At 44.1% G+C, this 16,066-nt stretch overlaps 9 protein-coding genes across 9 annotated transcripts; 3 read left to right on the top strand and 6 right to left on the bottom strand.

Moving 5' to 3' along the window:
- Positions 1 to 1,781: 1,781 nt before the first annotated feature.
- Positions 1,782 to 2,116, bottom strand: HETIRDRAFT_315307 (uncharacterized protein; the record flags this gene model as incomplete). The annotated part of the gene is made up of 3 exons (XM_009546696.1): positions 1,782 to 1,874; positions 1,947 to 2,012; positions 2,072 to 2,116. Coding segments are annotated over 3 exons (204 nt in total), but the record flags the coding sequence as incomplete, so codon positions are not given.
- Positions 2,117 to 2,437: 321 nt separating this feature from the next.
- Positions 2,438 to 2,676, bottom strand: HETIRDRAFT_315772 (uncharacterized protein; the record flags this gene model as incomplete). Its single annotated transcript, XM_009546695.1, has 2 exons — positions 2,438 to 2,597; positions 2,645 to 2,676. The coding sequence occupies 2 exons, from the start codon at positions 2,674 to 2,676 to the stop codon at positions 2,438 to 2,440; spliced, it is 192 nt and encodes a 63-aa protein (XP_009544990.1).
- A 118-nt stretch (positions 2,677 to 2,794) lies between these two features.
- Positions 2,795 to 2,994, bottom strand: HETIRDRAFT_416760 (uncharacterized protein; the record flags this gene model as incomplete). The annotated part of the gene is made up of 2 exons (XM_009546694.1): positions 2,795 to 2,907; positions 2,958 to 2,994. The coding sequence occupies 2 exons, from the start codon at positions 2,992 to 2,994 to the stop codon at positions 2,795 to 2,797; spliced, it is 150 nt and encodes a 49-aa protein (XP_009544989.1).
- On the top strand, positions 2,993 to 6,180 carry HETIRDRAFT_450446 (uncharacterized protein; the record flags this gene model as incomplete). Its single annotated transcript, XM_009546693.1, has 2 exons — positions 2,993 to 4,062; positions 6,129 to 6,180. The coding sequence occupies 2 exons, from the start codon at positions 2,993 to 2,995 to the stop codon at positions 6,178 to 6,180; spliced, it is 1,122 nt and encodes a 373-aa protein (XP_009544988.1).
- A 587-nt stretch (positions 6,181 to 6,767) lies between these two features.
- Positions 6,768 to 7,154, top strand: HETIRDRAFT_27212 (uncharacterized protein; the record flags this gene model as incomplete). Its single annotated transcript, XM_009546317.1, has 1 exon — positions 6,768 to 7,154. A coding segment is annotated over one exon (387 nt), but the record flags the coding sequence as incomplete, so codon positions are not given.
- Positions 7,155 to 7,211: 57 nt separating this feature from the next.
- HETIRDRAFT_14942 (uncharacterized protein) lies at positions 7,212 to 7,880 on the top strand (the record flags this gene model as incomplete). The annotated part of the gene is made up of 1 exon (XM_009546300.1): positions 7,212 to 7,880. A coding segment is annotated over one exon (669 nt), but the record flags the coding sequence as incomplete, so codon positions are not given.
- A 2,116-nt stretch (positions 7,881 to 9,996) lies between these two features.
- HETIRDRAFT_316548 (uncharacterized protein) lies at positions 9,997 to 10,722 on the bottom strand (the record flags this gene model as incomplete). Its single annotated transcript, XM_009546692.1, has 1 exon — positions 9,997 to 10,722. A coding segment is annotated over one exon (726 nt), but the record flags the coding sequence as incomplete, so codon positions are not given.
- Positions 10,723 to 14,017: 3,295 nt separating this feature from the next.
- HETIRDRAFT_57703 (uncharacterized protein) lies at positions 14,018 to 14,383 on the bottom strand (the record flags this gene model as incomplete). Its single annotated transcript, XM_009546380.1, has 1 exon — positions 14,018 to 14,383. A coding segment is annotated over one exon (366 nt), but the record flags the coding sequence as incomplete, so codon positions are not given.
- Positions 14,384 to 15,064: 681 nt separating this feature from the next.
- On the bottom strand, positions 15,065 to 15,641 carry HETIRDRAFT_416759 (uncharacterized protein; the record flags this gene model as incomplete). Its single annotated transcript, XM_009546691.1, has 3 exons — positions 15,065 to 15,268; positions 15,324 to 15,575; positions 15,627 to 15,641. The coding sequence occupies 3 exons, from the start codon at positions 15,639 to 15,641 to the stop codon at positions 15,065 to 15,067; spliced, it is 471 nt and encodes a 156-aa protein (XP_009544986.1).
- Between the last annotated feature and the right edge of the window lie 425 nt (positions 15,642 to 16,066).

The raw sequence follows: 16,066 nt of genomic DNA, 5'->3' as shown, positions 1-16,066 counted from the left end.
ACCTCCTTCTGCTGCGAAACTAAGACAGAGTGAACAACAGGACGAGATTGAAGAACTCATCAAGCAAATGAGCAAGATGAACATCAATGATCCAACTTATGGCTTAGTCTATTATAGGGCATTAAAGCTTGATCCAACAGTTGCGGCAGTCGTGCGGGCTCCTAGATTAGATACACCTCCACCATCAATCTTGCCAAATCGTAGGGCTCCTGCTAGAGAAGCACCACCCCATATGATGCCAGGAATTTCTCAGCCAAATTTCCCACCTGCTAGACCACTGATCTCTGAAATGATTTGCTTTGGCTGCGGTGAAAAGGGCCATGGAATTTCGAACTGTGCTAAAGTTGCAGAACTAATCAAGGATGGAATGCTTGCTAGGGATAATGGAGGAAGACTTACTCATGGAAATGGAGCAAGAATCCAAAGATTCAATGGGGAATTTATTATTCAAGCTGCTGAACGTGAAAGGAATCGATCAACTAGACGTAATCTGATCACCATTGATGGAGGTTCAAGCTCACCCAATCATTATTCCTATCACACAGCAAGGTTCACTTCAGATCTGGATTCAGAATCTGATTCAGACTCAGGTTCAGAGGAAGAAATCTATATGGTACAGCAGACAGAAGGCAGCTTATGGGATGTATATCCAGTCGAAAGGACAGAGAAGACTCTGCACAAGAAAAAAAAAATGGAGTTTGACGGAGTATACCCACCACCCAGAAATAAATCTCAAGCTAAAGAGAAACAGAAAGAAAAGGAAGAAATTCCTAGGCCGATCGAAGTAACTAGAATTCCTGGAGAAAAGGTTGGTCATTCTCAGAGGTGGAAAGGTAAGGAACCTGAAAGAAGAGGAGTGCAATGGGAAGAAACAAGAGGAAGGAAGGAAGAAGAAGAAGAAGAGGAAGAGGAAGAGTTACCTTCAATTAAAGTGCACCGCGATAGTGATGGAGCAAGAAGAACTCAACAAACTGAGGGATCAGGAAGTCGGGCAAGCATGCCTGAGAATGTGCTACCACCAAGAATGATGGAGCCAAAACGTAGAAAGGTGGAGATCACACCAATGGAAGAGCCAATGAGGTTCGATCCCGACAATGATGACGATTTTATTATGGAAGATGCTACACAGGGTACTACAAAAGAGGACAAAACCAAGAGAAATCCTGCTAAGAAGAGGACACCTCGGCAGTCGGTGATTTCCACTATCGTAGACCCTATGGCAGTGCTCAGACAAATCTTGCGGTCACCAGTTCAGTTGCCTGTCGGAGATATTTTAGGCTCGTCAAAAGAACTGGCTAATCTGCTTACCAAAAATCTGCGGCCGGTTACATCTTCGGAGGTAGAAGGAAAGTCTCTGATGGCCAAAAGGGATCAACAGGAAAATTCAAAAGGAAAGGAAAGAAATACCTTGGAGAATGAATCGACAGATGATCAGTCGCATAGACCATTGATCAAAATACCGGTTGAAATCAATGGCATAATTCTTGAAGGAATATTTGACACTGGTTCAAACATCAACATAATCAGTAAAGATGCTTGGCAACAAGCTGCGCGTTGGCCGATGAATATGAAACAAGGGATAACAATGAAAGATGCAAACGGAGGTGAAGGGTACTTACCGGGAATGCTAGCAAATGTTCCGCTCCGATGCGGGAATATTCAAATGCATGCTGATTTATTTGTGGCGCCGCATGTGTCGTTTGAGCTCCTGCTTGGTAGGGCCTGGCAAGAAACTAATCTAGTGGCTCTAGACGAATTACGAGATGGTACTTACCTTTTGTTCAAAGATCCAGGTGATCCGGACAAAATTTTACACCAGTATTTTGTGGGACCGCGTCGGGGCCCGAGTGTGAGTACCACTGGTATAAATGGAGCTGCCAGGAATAATAAGATAGGACAAGTCAATAAAGTGGATGCAGGGAAGGGAATAGAAGTAGGGAACTCACCGAGTGATAACAACTTGAGAACGGATCGAGAAGGGTCGAGTATGGGCGAGAATCAGCTAGAAAAGGCTGGAAAGGAAGAAAAAGAGTTAGCAAGGGTAGAGGAACAAAAGAAATTATCACAGGACAGGATGGAGGGACGCGTCACCGTAGGAGCGAGAATTGAAGAGAAACACCTAGAAATAAAAGCAAAAGGTATAAGTAACAAGATAGCTAAAGAAGAGGACGTACCGGCATCCCTTTCCACTATGTCTGGCACCGCAGAGATACGCCTTAACTACATACCGCTCGTTGAGACGGTTGCAAACCTACCGCTCCCAATGTAGGATGGAGGCGCGAGGCAGACGGCGCTTTAGGCTATTCAGCAAGCGCTCACGGAAATTGGATACCTACGGCATACTCACCAGCTCACTAACCAGATTTTGACCTCACCTTATTCTATCGCTCTTGATGCCGGTATTGAGAACGGATATACCTATCATTCCTTGATCATGCTACATGTTGCTCAGCTGTCTTCGCATCCTGGGGAACCTTTGTTGTTGCGGATCGGCCATTCGTTCGTCAAGACGTATTTTGGATTGTCGGGAGGGGTGTCGGAAAGGGTTGAGTACCCTACGCTTCGAAGCTAGGTACTGTTCTTCAATACAGAAAATCCTGTGAATAAAATTATGAGCAGACAGCTTACTGAGGAAGAAACGCACTTACAGGGTAATGATACGGCGCCGACAGGCATTCACGCACCTCTGGTCATTGAAGCGATAGAAATTGACTCACCAGCTCCAACTCTACAGTTACCAGAAGTCAACGAACTTGAGGACCAGGAGCGCGAAGGACCTATGGTTGGACCAGTGTCAGTACAGGCAAATGAAGGGATAGGGTCGGTGCGTTTTCAGAGGCTGCTTGAGAGGATCAAGGCGATTAGAAGGGAAAGGGAAGGAAGGGTTTTGAATGAAAGGGATGGAGACTGGATGGAAGGTGACGAGAGGCGTCAGAATATAGGTCAGGGGGACGGACCTTTCAACGATGGAACCATTGATCCTGGACTGCTCATGGCAGAAATCTCAGGGCCTCCTTTTCATCGGCTTGTCGACTCCTATAACTCCACTCCTGTTCCGAACAACTCTCGTGAGGCATCGGTCTTGCTCTTGGAATGCACACCAGCTAGCATGCAGAGAGAGCCGGTAGCGACGAGGGAAGGATTCCTAGAAAACAGATCAGTAGGACAGAGGGAAGAAGAAGGGACTCACAGCTCAGACGACAGGCAGGCAGCCGCGTTTGTGATGACGCATGGGGAGTACGCTTCAGTGGACTTGAGGGATCAGTATGGAAGGCAGGCCGCGTTTATCCCTTTATCAGCGGCACCTGAAGTGCTTTCAGCCGGTGACGACCAGCCTCAGTTCGTCCGTAGGGGAAGCTTTGTCGAGGTAGCCAGTACGGGTGAAGTGGTAGCAAGGCTTGACGAAGCGCCGAGCAGTTTCCCTGATGCGGGGTACCTATCCGACATTGCTCACACACATCCCGTTACTTTCTTTGAACTTATGGATCAAACGGTTGTTGGCTACTCACCTAATATGGTGCCGAACATCCCTATCTTTCCTTTTATCCCTGGTGCTTCGTACTTGCCGGCTCTAGCTCATGCAACAATTGCAGTGGTCGTCTTCTGGAGAAGAAGGATCCAGCGCTTAGTCCTGCGAGTAAAGAAGAACTTTGAAGAACGGGAGGAGGAGGCGTCAGAGGAGGAAATAATAGAGAAGGACTCGGAGGTCCAGAGGGAATTAAAGCACCCGTGTGTTATCCATCTTCTTGATACACCTGGAAGTCACTCGGATTTTGCAAGTTTGCTGGTGCATCTACGAGACTGGAGCCCACTCTTCACGGTAGAAGAGGGCGCATTCTTCAGGACGACCATTGATTACTTCAGGCTCGTTGGAAGGTGGGATTTTGCTGAGGCTCTGCATACGCTCCTAGGACTCCATTTTGCAGATGACGACATTATCCGGTGGCTAGTCAACAGCAACCTCGCGGACCCACAGCGCAGCACTCACCAAGATCTTTACGACAATTCCTTTCGGCGCGCAGAAGCGAAGGTCCACGCGCTCATCCTGTGTGAGGATCCCTGGTATGCATACCCTGGGGAAAATTCTTCAGAGGTTAGTGAGATTGATTAGGGTGCGAGTGTTCTGTTATTTCATCCTATGCCTCGTTCTTATTTTCTTTTTACATGCAGCATCCGAGTTTCATTTTTTCTATCTAGATCACCCAAACCTTGTTTCTTTATGCTTGATCGAATTTTGGTTGCACTCATATGTGAGTTTCCTATATGTTCAAATTCCTGAGGACCATAGTATTCAGCTCGGTCCTATTGAGGGCACATCTCGAAATTTCTCAGTCGCACTTCCATATTTTGTTTGCTCAGTCGTTTTATGCTTTCTTTTCTGCTTCAGCATATGTCTTCCTTACAATGATTCTGATATGATAGTGGTCTGTTTGATGCTTTTGGATTATGCATTCGGTCTATGTGTACAATACAACGATTCTGCACGTTTTGAGAATGGGTGATTTATGCTCGCGTTGATCGCATTGGGTGGTGCGCTTCTTTTGAGCCTACAGGGCATTCATTTTTTATTTACAGCAGGCTTGTATGCTTGGTTTTTACTGGTCTGGAGATGCCCGCATATTGTAGAGCAATGCGAACGCGTCTACAGCTATGTCAACGAGAAATCAAGCTCACCAAAAGCTCAGTCTAAGGAGCCGGAACCGGTCCGAATGGCGCACGTGAACGCAGTGGCAGCAAATCGGAATATGCCGAGCCAGCCTGAGAATCAGTTCTCGGGTACAATGTATAAGCGAGTCGATCAAAAGGTGAAGCCAGTGGCTGGAACGTTCCTGGAGTTTGCCCGAGTCACGAGGCAATTCCCGGAAGATCCCTTGCTTAGTCTGCCGGTTTTGACTCCTAATCCTCCGGAATTCAAGCCAACAGAAAGGATTTCAGAGGAGGGAATGAAGATGTTGCTTATTAATGAGGAAGGATGGCTTTGGCCAGAAGAAATCAAGTTATTTCAACATATTATGGTGTTAAATCAAGAGGCATTGGCATTCAAAGAAGAGCAGAGAGGGACTTTCAAGGAATCATATTTCTCTCCATATATTATTCCAGTTGAACCTCATACACTATGGATTCATAAAAATATTCCCATTCCTCCAGGAATCAAGGACAAGGTTATCAAGTTACTCAAGGACAAAATAAAGGCAGGAGTGTATGAACACAGTCAATCGGCATATCGGTCAAGATGGTTCTGCGTCTTGAAGAAGAATGGAAAACTCAGGATTGTTCATGATCTTCAGCCATTAAACAAGGTTACTATTCGGGATGCAGGACTTCCTCCAATTGTCGATGACTTTGTGGAACCTTTTGCGGCAAGAGCTTGTACTACAGTTTTTGATTTATTCTGGGGTTTTGACGGAAGAAAAGTGCATACAGATAGCAGGGACCTGACAGCCTTTTTGACTCATTTAGGTGCTCTCAGGCTAACTTCGATGCCAATGGGATTTACCAACTCGGTTGCAGAATTTCAGAATAGCATGGTTTTTATTCTGCAAGACGAAATACCTGATAAAGCAAACATTTTTGTAGATGATTTAGGGATTTCAGGACCAGAAACTACCTATCCTAATGAGAACAGTAACCCAGAAGTTCTAAAAGAAAATCCAGGAATCAGGAGATTTATTTGGGAGCATGCAGTTGATGTTCATAGGATTATGCATCGAATGAAGCACGCGGGCGGTACCTTTTCACCAAACAAAGCGCAAATTTGCAGAAAGGAAGTGGTCATTGTCGGACAGAAGTGTACTCCTGATGGGAGGAAACCAGAAGACAAGAAAGTGGAGAAAATTCTTAAATGGCCAACGCTGGCCACAGTGAAGGAAGTGCGCGGCTTTCTAGGACAATGTGGTACCGTCAGGATTTGGATTCCAAATTACTCACAGATAGCTAGGCCGCTTACAGAACTTGTGCGAAAGAACACAGATTTTATTTGGGATGACAGGAGGGAAAAAGCTTTCAATATGCTCAAGCAACTCGTATCTTCAGCGCCAGCGCTCAGACCAATTGACTATGAGTCATTAAATCCAATCATCTTATCAGTTGACTCCAGCTATGTAGCTGTAGGTTTCATTCTCTCTCAGCTTGATGATCAAGGAAGAAGAAGACCCGCTCGGTACGGATCGCTACCAATGAGCGAAGTTGAGTCTAGATATTCTCAGCCCAAACTGGAATTATTTGGACTATACAGAGCACTCAGACACTATAGGCTATACATCATAGGCGTCAAGAATCTTTATGTGGAAGTGGATGCAAAATACATCAAAGGGATGTTAAACTCGCCAGACTTATAACCAAATGCAGCTATTAATAGATGGATTCAAGGAATCTTGCTCTTTGATTTCACACTGGTCCATGTTCCAGCAGAAAGGTTCAAGGCGTAAGATGCCCTATCAAGAAGAAGGTTAGGAGAAGATGAAGAAGCAGAATTCAACGATGATAGCTGGTTAGAGTCTATTACTTATCATGTCGGCAGAGTAGGGAAAGAATACCCAACAGAAGCCATTCAAAAGACAAGAAGCTATCAAGTAGAAGACCTTCCATCTACATTTGCAGCAGCTATCTCTCAGGAAAAGAATCTACAGGACATATTCAAATTTCTGCAGACGCTTCAATATCCAGAATATGTTAAATCCACCCAAGATGATAGGAGGTTTATACAGAAAGCTACCAAATTTTTTATTCAGAAAAGCAATATGTTCAAAAGGAATGGAGATAAGCCACCCTTAAAAGTTATCTTTGACAAAAATCAACAGTTAGATATTCTGACAAGAGCACACAAAGGATTAGGGCACAGAGGAGAACAAGCGGTGTTTGAAACTATCCGGATCAGGTTTTTTTGGCCGCATATGTTCAATGACGTGCGTCACCATGTGCGATCATGTCATGAATGCCAAATCAGAAGCACTAGAAGAGTTGAAGTGCCTTTGACAATATCAACACCTAGTACGGTCTGGAGTAAGATTTATGTTGACATAATGCTCATGCCGCTTGCTAAAGGATACAGATATATTGTAGCAGCCAGAGACAATTTATCTAGAGCCTCAGAAGGACAGGCCTTGCGTAGGGCAGACTCTAAGACACTGATGAAATTCTTCTGGGAACAAATCTATTGTTGTTATGGAGCAGTCGGCGAAGTCGTCACAGATAATGGATCAGAAGTCAAAGGAGCATTCAAGCTTCTTTTGGAACGAATGGGAATCCCTCAAATCACTATCTCACCCTATAACTCTAAAGCCAATGGAGTCGTTGAAAGAGGGCACTTTATTATCAGAGAATCAATTGTCAAGGCCTGCGAAGGAAACATTGCGAAGTGGCCAGAAAAGGTACAAGAAGCATTCTTCGCTGATAAGATCACAATCAGCAAAGTCACAGGATTCTCGCCATACTATCTTTTACATAGGGTTCACCCAGTTCTGCCCTTTGACTTAACAGAATCTACATTTTTGGTGAAAGGCTTCAAAAGTGGTATGTCAAGAGCAGATCTTTTAACTTTGAGGATGCGGCAAATCCAGAAGCGGCAGACAGATTTGGATAGAGCAGCAGCCCAGCTGACAAAGTTTAGGATCAGATCAAAAGAGAAGTTTGAGAAGAAGTTCCAAAAGCGGATGCAATTTGGACCATTTGATCCAGGTGACTTGGTTTTGGTGCGACACACAGAAATAGAAAAGAGTCTAGACAGGAAGGCCAAGCCAAGATACAGAGGGCCTTATCAAATAGTACGACGTAATCAAGGCGGTGCCTACATTCTTAGTGAATTAAGCGGGGAAATTATGAGGGAAAAATATGCAGCATTTAGGATTCTACCATATATTGCCAGAGATAGGAAGGCGCAAAGAATCATGCAGTCTAGATACAGAGGAGGGAGCACTGAACCTAAAGACAGCAGCTCAGAAGAGGAAGACTAAAAATAGAAAAGAAGCTGGAAGAACGGTGATAAAGAAGACGTGGATTAACATGAGCCTGATGCCAAGGAATTAAAAAAGGAAGCTCAGAAAATCAGGACACACAAGCGCACATAGGAATGAACGGGGAAAGAAACAGGGAAGTTGTAAAACAAAGTTCCTCATTCCACTCACCATCATCTTCATCCTCAGAAACACGTCGTCTACCTCATCTGCCATGAAACCTTTACTTAAGATTGGTCAGGGAATCAATATCTATCCCTATAGCGCTATACCGGTAACTACCGGACAGAGCTCGACGACAGGGACGATCTGTATCATGGAGCACATGGAAGGGGACCCATCAACTCTATGTTCAGCGGCGCCCACCTTAACGCGTGGATTAATTAATCTGTTCAATGTGCCTGGAGGATTAAGGATAGAAAAGAAGGTATGGATTTTGGAGAAAGCAGGACTGGATGCGGTATGGGAAGGGAAGCAGTTGCTGACCAGATGTGAAGAAGAGGATGCATGGATGGAGGTGAATATTCAGCAGTATCTGGGAACAGACCCGATGGTGAGCCTGTTTAGAGGATCAGTGCGGAGCAAAGAACCAGGAAAAGTTAACTGGTGGGCAGACCATATTCTGGTGCCTAGCGTAGCAGCAGATGTTATGGGCATCCTCACTTATTCATTTAGAATGCCAGACATTACCCTATTTTTTGCTCGTCCTTACTTACAGTTTGTGCCAAGGCTTGGTGAGATAGCTGACAGCTCATTTGAGCACACTGCGTTCATTTCCAGACTTCAGCGTGACGAGAAGGAGACCAAGGAATGGCAGTATAACAGATATTCTTTCTTATTTTTCTTAAATCTCTTCTACTATAATTAGGAGGAGCAGGGGCTCAGATATTTTGTCGCTTTCGTCATGCCTAATCTTGTTTTACGGTATGCTCCATAAACATTCTTACAGTCTATCTTTTCTTCCCTTTTGAGTTTCTATGGACATGCTTTTGGTATCACGATTCAACAATCTTTTTAACATTCATTAGCACTTCCGAGTTTCTTTTTTTTGAAATCATGGAATCACGTGGTCTAAAAAGAATATACCATCAACCGGGGACGGTTGAATGCTAGTGCCCCGTGGATGTCGCGCTCGCACATTGTTAGGCATCAAATAGTGATGGTAGAATGGAGGGCAGAATATCTGGCTAGAAGAAAGAAAAGAGAAACAACCTAGAAGGGACAGGACATTTAATTCCGATTTTTTACATATTTTTCGAGTATTTTACCACTTAAACTTGATTTCCTATCCCTTTTCATACTCATAATTCGCTTTTGGGACAGATTCCAGAGCCTAGGGTCTATTTCAGAAAGGGCTAGACCATGGCAAGACAATAAGGAATGGAAAGAAAGCAGTGGAATCTGGTAGAATAGAAAGGAGCTTTAGTGGAAGGATGGAGAATGTTTAGGAAAGGGGCAAGGTCTAGGGCATTCCAAGCTGAAAGGAGGGGAAGGTTCTGAGCAGTTCTGAAGGAAGCTGAAGGAATATTCTACCACATTCTGAGCCTTTCTTTTACTTTCCTTTCTGTTCCTCTGCCTTCCTCCCTATTCTTTTTATTTCTACAGCATTCTTTGTGACTCACAATGACTCTACTCAGCCTGTATATACTAGGAAGGAGATTCCCACTTGAAATAGTATATAAGGAGGCTGATTGTCCTGCTTCAGGCAGAGACCATCTCTCCCTCTTACTTTTACTCAGTCAGTCAGTGCCAGTCAATAAGTTCTTTGAGTGATATCAGTTGGAGATAAGCTGCAAGACTTGTAGGGATACTAGACAAACTAGTAGCTCGCCTTCAATCTGTGTAGCACCTCAGCAACTTGAATCACAAAGTTCTTAAGCCTCTCCTCATTATTCTCAACATTTACGGAGTATTGTCTTTGTTAGTGGTCCGGCACCACTTTAGAAATTCGCTAAATAGCTCAGGATATTCTCATCGTTGCCTATAACTGTGACCAACATCTGTGCATCGTGCCAACACCAGAAGGTATCATCTAGAACAGCAATCAAACGAACACTAGGTACATCCGGAAAAACAGGAAACCCCGATCGTGTCTAGGGGAGAAACCATTCCTCACCACGACACCGGAAGCATCATTGAGCCAGATGACGAGGTGTTTGACAATCCCTTGATAGCCTTGGTGCAGGATGTCAGATGTGATGGCAATAAATATGTTTCCATAAGGAAATGCCTCCCAGAAGGGGTGATAAACTGGCTTATTGCAAGCGTTATGACAGGCACTATTGTATGATGCTGGATCTTCATCAGCAAGATCAAGAAGGTCTTGCACATCATTGAGGTTGTGGGCCATGTAATGTATGTGATCTCTGAGCTTATTGTGGGGCACTGTGTACTTTGAGCAGTCACCAAAGAGGGTACATGTAGCTAAGCACTGTTCTGGATAATCCCCCATGAGTATGGCCAAGATTGGGTGACAGCACCACCAGATACCATCTCCACTGACCATCGCCAATCCTTCCTTGCCATGACATCTCAGTGGCTCCAGGATCTTGTGAACACAACTGTGGAAGAGGTTGCTCATGGCACGGTGACATGCTGCATTGTTGGTGAAGTGATCAAGTTGAGTTGTAGGGAGATACTCAATCAGGATCTGTGAGTGCTGAGAGGGCTTCTTGCATATGTCCTTGAGTAGATTGCCAAAGGTCATGTAGATTGGATAGGCTGATTTATTGTGAAAGAGTGTGAGTTGAGTTTTGTCAGGGGAGATAATACATCTGGAAAACCACCCCCTTGTATTAGCTCTGGATGATATCTAATAGTGTCTAAAAGTATCTAAAAGTGTTAATAGCATCTAAAAGTGTCTAATTTCCTAATTGGGAGCAATACATTATGAGCATTGGATTGATTTCTAATTTTATCATATTAGCACTAATTCTATACTAAGAAGTCCTTTATTATTAGTAGGAAATAGTAAGTACTACTGCTCTATCAGTGAGAAGGTAAAGATGTGGCACATTCTAGACTATTTCAGCATATTACTCTCCTTCATATATGCCTATACCATTATCTTATAGCTCTTTTGCTGACTTTCCAGCTGCCTTTACAAGGGATATAGAAAGAGAGAAATGTGCATTGATGCCCCCAGCCACCTCGTTGGCAGCTTGGCAGCTGCCACAAGAGGCTATGAAGACCTAGGTACCTTGTCCTTGCACACAAGATCATTAAAGTTGTTATTGTTAGCCAATACCTGCTACTGGTCATTATAAGACACAACATGTGGGTTGGACTTAGGGATATGCTATATGCAGCCTTGTAGACCTTGTCTATTAGTACAATGGTCAATACTGTCTTGTGCAGCACACAATCATCATCACTATTGATATTACAATTTTAGCACTATTTATATTGTTTATTGCCTTGTTATATAGAAGATGCTCAAACTTGGTGTTTTCCTCTAGCTATTAGGCTGTGGAAAAGACAGTCATATTAGTATGTGGTGCCAGAATGATATATTTGCCTGCCATATAGGAAATATATGCACTAAGCATATTAAGATCACCTTCAACAATCTTGTGCTTATTTATATATAGACATGCCATACATATACTCTTGTCCCTACCCTCTACCTCACTAGTGGATATTTGGAAAACCCCTCTCTCTTATTGGATCTTGATTATTCATAATCATGTTTTTCATCAAATTTGCAAATTCAGGTAGCATTGTCTATACTAGTAGAGTCCCATTGAATATTACACTCAATCATAGTTTTACACATTCTCAGTCCAAATTGTATAAGTGCCATAATTTATTTTTATCCTATATAAAGTGTATTATCGATTTTCCATTAGTTTATTATCTTCTTAGCTAGTGTTTAAACTAAATCCTGAAAGACCTGACTTTTTAGGTATTTATTGACCTATTTATCTATAAGATAGAGGAAAGATAGATGTTAAATAAAATCAGAGATGTTGAGGTTGCCTATATTATGTCTACTTATTTTGATTACCAAGTTTATATCTTAGACCTTGTGGCTTAGTGGCTTAGAGCATCTGTCCTGGGTGCTTGCATACATGAGGTTGTTGGTTCAACCTGGCAGAAGGCAAGTTTGTTATGAGGTATATTCTGTGTTTAGGTATTGAACTAGTGCTCTAATAGACATGACTCTATAAGAAGGCTATGAGAACTGTGATGCTTGATTTATTATGATTTTTCCGAAATTTCAAGTTATAATCAATCTTAGTAATTCCTAATTTAGGAGAATTATGTCTAATTAGAACAGGTTTAGAGGGGGGGTAAGCTAAAAATGTTTAATCCTAATTGTTCTTAATTATGCATAAATAGAACTAATTAGAGCTTGATACAAAGGGGTGGTTTTCCAGATAATGGGATCCTTCATGTCCATTGTGGATCTCACACTCTCTTAGGTTAGGAGAGGGAGAGTTAGAGGCATATATGCCATTGAGAAGGAGTGGGTTAAATTTTGGATTAAAGGTCCCTCCTCTACCGACTCTGCTCTTTTATGCACCCTAATCACATGGGCCCACTTGCTGTAGTGTGCCCACCTTTTTCAGTTCCTTTGCTGCCCATGGCTTTCCAACTCCACTCCAGACATTTCTCTAGGCTGTTTTCCATCTTTGGTTAGAGGATGGCATCACTGTGAACACATCTGACCAGCACACACAACCCTTTTATCCCAATGACTATGCCAGCCTTGTCACCCTATTGGATTTTTGCTCTGACATTGATGTCGACTCCAACTACTCTTCACCAGTACACCACATCTAACCAGTTCCACACCTGCATACCAGGGTGTATGATGGACAGCAAGGATTTGGTAGCTTTGTGCAACTGACACTGCTAGGTTGCACTCCTTTTCCCTACCCACTCTTGCTGCTGACCTTTTTTCTCTTGTAGTAGGTCTCCTGCTATACGCTAGGAAGTCTACCTCTGTGGGAGGGGGTTTTTGCCTGCACCTGTCATGTTGTTTCTTGTATACCCTTGCAACTTGCTAGTTGACTCTCATGTTCCTTTTTCTTCCTGTTTGCTCTCATGTCTGCTTCCCCCCCTCTTTACTGCTTCTCTTGCTTACACTCATTATCTTCTATTGCCTTGGCCTCCCCTTCATGTATATTTTCTGCTATCGACAATGAATCACCTCTGATGTCCAATAGTGTCTGCCCCATGGTAGACCATGTGTGGCCCCTTGATATGACAGCGCTGGTGACTGAGTCCATAGACTACCCTTGGGAAATTCCAGCTGACTCGTTTCTCGTGGGAATAATGTGGTCACCTAAAAAGGAGACTTAAGCACCTCCAGAGTCTCGGAGAGCCAGCTTGCCTTCTTTACAAGGATTCAGCAGTGATTTGTGCCAATGACGATTTTTTGAAGGATTGCTGAAGAAATTATAGTCCTTGCCGAGACGATCCTGAACATTGTGACACCTGATGTAAGATCGCTGATGAATCGTAAGATAATGGTAGAGAAAGACCACCGCTGATAAGATCCATGGAAAATTTGAACTTAGAGTCACAGTCATGGGTAAGTTGTGAGCTAGATAGTAGATAGTAACCCTTGAAGGCCCTCAGACCGCGAAAAGCATGGCGGCAAGGATGTTCTGGATCCATTTCGTAATTCCATGAGTTCTTGAGGTAAGAGTATAATAGATGATATCCTGGTAGGCACAACGCCAAACGCTTGCACATACTCTCTGGCATTGCACTATAATTCGAAGCAAGAATAGCAATCCTATAATAATCGATAGGATATTAGCTGAGAACCGGCGGAACCGGCATCGATACGCGAAGGGTGCGTCAGAGGGGCTCAGCAGCTGTGATAAAGGGCGTTAAGTGAATGCATGTGTCCACATTAGAAGGTAAAACAAACGATTTAAAATCATCAGGAGTGAAAATCACCAATAAAATGGTCGGGAGAAAGTGTCCAGAACTGCGCATAGCATGAGGACGAGATAGCCAGTCCGGGTGCAAGGGGGCGTTCTCGAGGACCGAATCACACTGCAGGAAGCAAAGGCTTGAGGAATCGAATGAATGCAATCAGATATGTCAGGTCATTTCATATAATCCCAGTGGCCCATGATATATGCCGGCCTCGAGCCTGCAAGGTAACGAAAAGCTTGTCGGAAGGATTGGATGATCAAGTGTCCCCAGTCAAATGCATCGGCCCAACGAAGCAGACGCGTCAGATACGTTGGAGGCGGGTTGCGCCAGAGTGACCACTGGGCTACGAAGTCTGGAGGAAGTGAACTCCACGGGACTTGGAGCGGACGATCATAGTTATGTGGAGGAATAGATTTGGTGAGATCTTCTTCTGTCGCTCTTGATTTAATATCATCGCAGAACTGCAGAGCCTCGAAAGCTGTGAAGCGACGTTCGACGTCATCTGTGATCATGTGCTCGAGTAGAGGAGCCACAAGAGGCACTGCTGGGATTATGTACTGGACGGCCAGGGTTAGCTACGGCAAAGGTATGAGAGGCGCATCCGCACATGAAAATTCTGGAGCAAAAAAAAACCCATGCAGCCGACGTCGAACGCGAATGGATCAAAATCCAGCTCCCCCTGATTGAGATCCATTGGATGATACTGAGGAGTCCCGGACCAGGAAAATCGGTCTGGCAAGCGACACATTTTCAATGGCGCTTTGCGGGGGAAAATGGTTGACTGGTTGAAGTCGAAAAGGCAATATTGAGGCTGGAGCGACATATGGCCCGCGCGAAAGGGAGCGAGATAAGGATGGGTCCAACCACCCCCTGGAGGGTAGTTATAGTGAAAGTAATTCATGAGAAAGTTGCTTTCGGAGATGTCCTGTGAAACAAGGAGTGAGATCGATTGATTGAGTGATGAGTCTTTGCGCGCGCACTCTGTGGGCTATTCTATGCTCGTGTAGGAAACACAAACCCTATTTATCAGAGAGAATGGTCAATGTATCCGTTGTAGGGCGATTCACAAGCCGGGACTAACCCGAAGCATAGAAGAAATAAAGAAAAGAAATTCTCTGACGTCAGAGAATTCCATTGCAGGCTCGCCCCATCTTGAATAAGGTCACGAATCATTGGTACATGGAAGGTGAAAGAAGATAGCGCTTATAAAGTTTGACCTACCGTGGCAAGACAACAAACTTATAGTCGTAGGGAGTATCGAGAATTTCTAAGACCGGAATGACGCATGGAAATGTTCTCGAGTCGAATAATTCAGGCGTTTCTGCTAGAATTTTGAAAATGGTAAGTTCCTGGGAACCCTTGGCCACGACCTTGATGACCACATCTCGCCATTGCTCGTCCTGAGCGCCAATTACATTTTGCTGGAGTATAGTTCGTCAGGTGGCGATCAGCACACCTTGATAGAATTTGGCCTACCGACATAGAGACATCATTGCATGGACCGGGAAAGTATGCTGAATACGCATATGGATGCGGGAGATCTCGCGGAGCGGGGTGGTCAGAGTTGCAGATGGTTGACTCATATCGGCCTTCCGGCCATGTAGGGTAAAGCCTGTATCCGTGGCTGAGCAGCCAAGGTGCGCTTATTCCCCACACGTTGGGCAAGCTTGGGAAGTCAATTTCCCAAAGCGGCTTCGATAACTCTCTCAGCATAGACATGACATCAACCTGACGAACATGTTAGTCACGCTCAAACAAAGAAACGATAGGAGAGCACACATAAGGTAGTTCCATCGTGAAATGCGCTGCGACAGAGTCGAACGATGGTGGATGTACGAGAAACAAGCTGGTTCAGCCGAAAGCCTTGCAGTCGGCAAATGCCGTATCGTTGGATTTTCAACTTTTAGTACTTCAAGCGGCAACTGTCTATCCACGTTCAGCATTTTCAGTGAAATTTTCGACGCATTAATTTCTCAAGCTTGTGTTTTCTGCTTGCACTACCTCCAATTTGAGTTTTGCTGGCTGTTTTTGAGTCAAATCCGCAGAGTTCGTTTCCTCTAGTGGCCGGGGTCTCTGTCGGTGAATACAGTGATTTGTCAAATAAAAACACTCTTGCCTCCTACAAACGCGCAGAAACCGTGCTTTCTCCATTCAAGTCAATTCTACAGACATAGTTTCTACCACGGGAAGTTCTTTTTTTGTTCCAATCACTGTGACCG

Source organism: Heterobasidion irregulare (assembly GCF_000320585.1).
Source record: "Heterobasidion irregulare TC 32-1 unplaced genomic scaffold scaffold_04, whole genome shotgun sequence".
Lineage (NCBI taxonomy): Eukaryota > Fungi > Basidiomycota > Agaricomycetes > Russulales > Bondarzewiaceae > Heterobasidion > Heterobasidion irregulare.
The sequence above is the reverse complement of the archived record's forward strand: the minus strand, read 5'-3'. Positions and strand labels throughout refer to the sequence as shown.